Below are 3,315 nucleotides of genomic sequence, written 5' to 3' on the forward strand. Positions count from 1 at the left end.
ACTAAGTGTCCCAAAACTCCCCGAGACTCAAAACCGAACATCCCGGCAAATCACATTAGCAGAAATAAACTTGGGGAAAGCAGTTGGTAGGGGATCAGGGTGTTAATTCTTAAGACGACCGGTCGGGTCGTCACAGATATCAAATGCGAGCCTTAGTTGACCCACCCCTCTTTGCAAATGTGAAGATTTTTTTTGCAATTGCGACCGAGAAAATAATTGAAGCCTTCACAACTACAAACACTGACCTCAGAATTGCGAGGTCAGAGACCTGCACCATAACAGACTTGCACCTGCTATTTTTCTAAGTCCAAACTCACTTTGTAGCTTATCCAAAACTTAACCGAGCCCTCGGGGCTCCAAACCAAACATGTCCACAAGTCAAAAAACATCATACTAACTCGGTTGCGCGATCAAATCACCAAAAATAACAACAAGAACTACGAATCGGACGCCAAATCAAATGAAATTTTCAAGAAACATTAGAATCGCTATTTTAACAATCGGACGTCCGAATCACGTCAAACAAACTCTATTTTCACCAATTTTGACAGGCAAGTGATAAATATAGAAATGGATATATACTGAGTTCCATAACAAAATACGGACCACGTATAAACAAAGTCAAATGTTGGTCATACCTTTAAACTTTAAAATTTTGACAAAAAGCAATAACTCGAGCTAGGGACCTCCAAATACGATTTTGGGCATACACCCAAGTACCAAATAATGATACAGACCCACCGGGTCCATCAAAATACGGATCCGGTTATGCTTGATCAAAATGTTGACCGAAGTTAACATAAATAGATTTTTAAAGCATAATTTTATATTTTATCAATTTTTAACATAAAGCCTTACGGAAAAATACCCGAACTGGGCACACAAATTGAGGAAGCGTTAAAGAAGATACTGGAGGCTTCAAAACATGGAATTTAGGTTCAAAACTCTAGATGACCTATTGGGTCATCACATAATATCAAACTCAGCTCCCGCTCAAACCTATAACCTCTCTAAACTTCCAAAGCTAACTTCCGACAAATATAGCGAAAACCTTATAGGAACCTCCAAATCCAAATCTGAATATATATGTCTAAGCCCAAAATCACCATATGAACCTACTAGAGCCATCAAATCACTAATTCGAGGTTGTTTACTCAAAAGTAAGACCTTGATCATCTCTATCAACTTAAGCTTTCAAAATGAGACTAAGTGTTCCAATTTACGCTCAAGCCTACATAAAACAAAAAAAAACTATCCCCGCAAGTTACAAAATAGCAAAAAAAACATATAGGAGGCATCGAATGAGGGAACGAGACTCAAATATATAATGCAATCGGCTGAGTCATTACACTGGGGATGGCGAATGTGGTAGTGGATGATTTGAGTAGGAAGGGGAGGAGTGTGGGGAGTTTATCATTTATTCAAGTTGTGGAGAAAACATTGGGTATAGATGCTCAAGGTTTGTCCAATAGATTTGTGATATTTTTGAGTATAACAGAGTTCTCGCTTGTGTGGTTGCACAGTCATCCTTGTTTGATTGCATTAAGCTCGTCAGTTTGATGATCCCCAATTATTTGACCTTAAGATCACGGTATTTAGAGGTGGTTCTAAGAAGCTATTCATTGGCGATGATGGTGTATTTCAACTTCAGTGCCAAATTTCTTTTCGTAATATGGATGGTTTGAGGGAGATGATTCTTGAGGAGGCTCATATTTATTCAGGTGCTACAATGATGTACCATGATTTGAAGAAGCATTATTGGTGGCGAAGGATGAATAAAAAATGGTGTTGGACATGTTTCGTGGTATTTGAATTGTCAGCAAGTCATGTAAGATTATCAGAAACCAGGTGGTTTGCTTCAAAGATTAGATATCCCAGAGTGTAAGTTGAAGCACATTATTATGGAACTTGTGGTAGGGTTACCGTAGAATTTGAGGAAGTTTAATACTATTTGGGTCTTTTTGACAGATTGAGCAAGTTTGCAAATTTTATTTTGGTCATGACTTCTTATACTTCAGAGAAATTGGCTCAGATCTATATTAGAGAGATTGTGTGCTTGCGTGGTTTGCATGTTTCTATCATATCTGAAAATGTCTACTCAGTTTACATCGCATTTTTGGATAGCTATTTTGCGAGAGTTGGGAACGCAAATGGAGCTTCATATTGCATTTAACCCACAGACGGATGTGCAATCCAAGCGGACCATTTAGATCATTGAGGATATGTTAAGAGCCTATGCTATTGATTTCGGAGGCCAGTGAGATCTGTTTTTACTATTGGCAGATTTACGTATAGCAACAACTACCAGTCTAGTATCCAAATGGCTCTGTGGGGGGATTTATATGGGAGGCAATGTTATTCTATGGTTGGTTGGTTTAATCCTTTTAAGGCTATGTAGTTGGGTACAAATTTGGTTCATGATGCTTTAGAAAGGGTGAAGTCGATTGAGGAGCAGCATCGAACAACACAGTCCAGGAAGAAGAGTTATGTTGATAGGAAGTTTCATGATGTGGCCTTCATTGAGGGTGGGAAGTTTCTTCTTTGAGTTTCTCCTATAAAAGGTGGGATGAAATTCGGGAAGAAGGGCAAGTTGAGGCCTTGTTATATTAGTCCGTTTGAGATTTTAGAGAGAGGTAGTGAAGTGGCTTAATGGCTTGCTTTGCCACCCACCTTGTGGGGAGTTCATCTGTTACTTTATGTTTTCATGCATCGGAAGTATTATGAAGACCAGCAAAATATATTTGATTTCAATTTTAATGCAGTTGGATGAGAATCAAGCTTATGAAAAAGATCCGAAGGCCATTTTGGTTAGGCGGGCTCGAATGTTGAGATCTAAAGAGATTGCATCAATGAAAGTCTTGTAGAGAGGTCAATGAATGTAATGACACGACTTGTCATTTTGTGTATTCGAAACTCGTTCCCCTATTTGGTACTTTTTGTAACTTATTTTGATGTTTTGTGACTACGGGGATGGTTGGTTTGGTTTCGGGAAGGTTTGAGAATTAATTGCAATACTTAGTTTCATTTTTGAATGCTTAAGTTATATGAGATGACCAATGTTTGCATTTTGAGTTGATGATCTTGAATTGGTGAATTTATGGTTTCAATAGGCTCTTATTATGATTTTGGACATAGGTTTATATTGGAAATTGGATTTGGAGGTTCCTAAAAGGTTTTGGCTCTATTTGTAGAAATTTGATAATTTGAAGGATTAGAGAGTTCGTAGGTTTGATCGATAGTTGACTTTGATATTATAAGGTTCTAATTGGTCTTTCGAGAATTTGGATAGGTCCATTTGATTAAATAGAGTTTGTG

General features: G+C 37.9%; 1 protein-coding gene across 1 annotated transcript; it reads left to right on the plus strand.

The window, feature by feature from the left end:
- Nucleotides 1–1,356: 1,356 nt before the first annotated feature.
- On the plus strand, nucleotides 1,357–2,545 carry LOC138875280 (uncharacterized). The gene is made up of 4 exons (XM_070154102.1): nucleotides 1,357–1,459; nucleotides 1,548–1,881; nucleotides 1,969–2,050; nucleotides 2,399–2,545. Exons 1-4 carry the CDS (start codon nucleotides 1,357–1,359, stop codon nucleotides 2,543–2,545), a joined length of 666 nt encoding a protein of 221 aa, XP_070010203.1.
- The last annotated feature ends 770 nt before the right edge of the window (nucleotides 2,546–3,315 follow it).

Source organism: Nicotiana sylvestris, chromosome 8 (genome assembly GCF_000393655.2).
Source record: "Nicotiana sylvestris chromosome 8, ASM39365v2, whole genome shotgun sequence".
Classification (NCBI taxonomy): domain Eukaryota; kingdom Viridiplantae; phylum Streptophyta; class Magnoliopsida; order Solanales; family Solanaceae; genus Nicotiana; species Nicotiana sylvestris.

What these genes read in the sequence shown, in the direction of transcription:
- LOC138875280 (XM_070154102.1), top strand. Translation starts at nt 1,357, where the DNA reads ATGGCGAATGTGGTAGTGGATGATTTGAGTAGGAAGGGGAGGAGTGTG. An exon ending in AAGATTAGATATCCCAGAGT is followed by an intron (nt 1,882 to 1,968) that starts GTAAGTTGAAGC and finishes TCTTTTTGACAG; the next exon opens with ATTGAGCAAGTTTGCAAATT. An exon ending in AGATCTATATTAGAGAGATT is followed by an intron (nt 2,051 to 2,398) that starts GTGTGCTTGCGT and finishes AAGGCTATGTAG; the next exon opens with TTGGGTACAAATTTGGTTCA.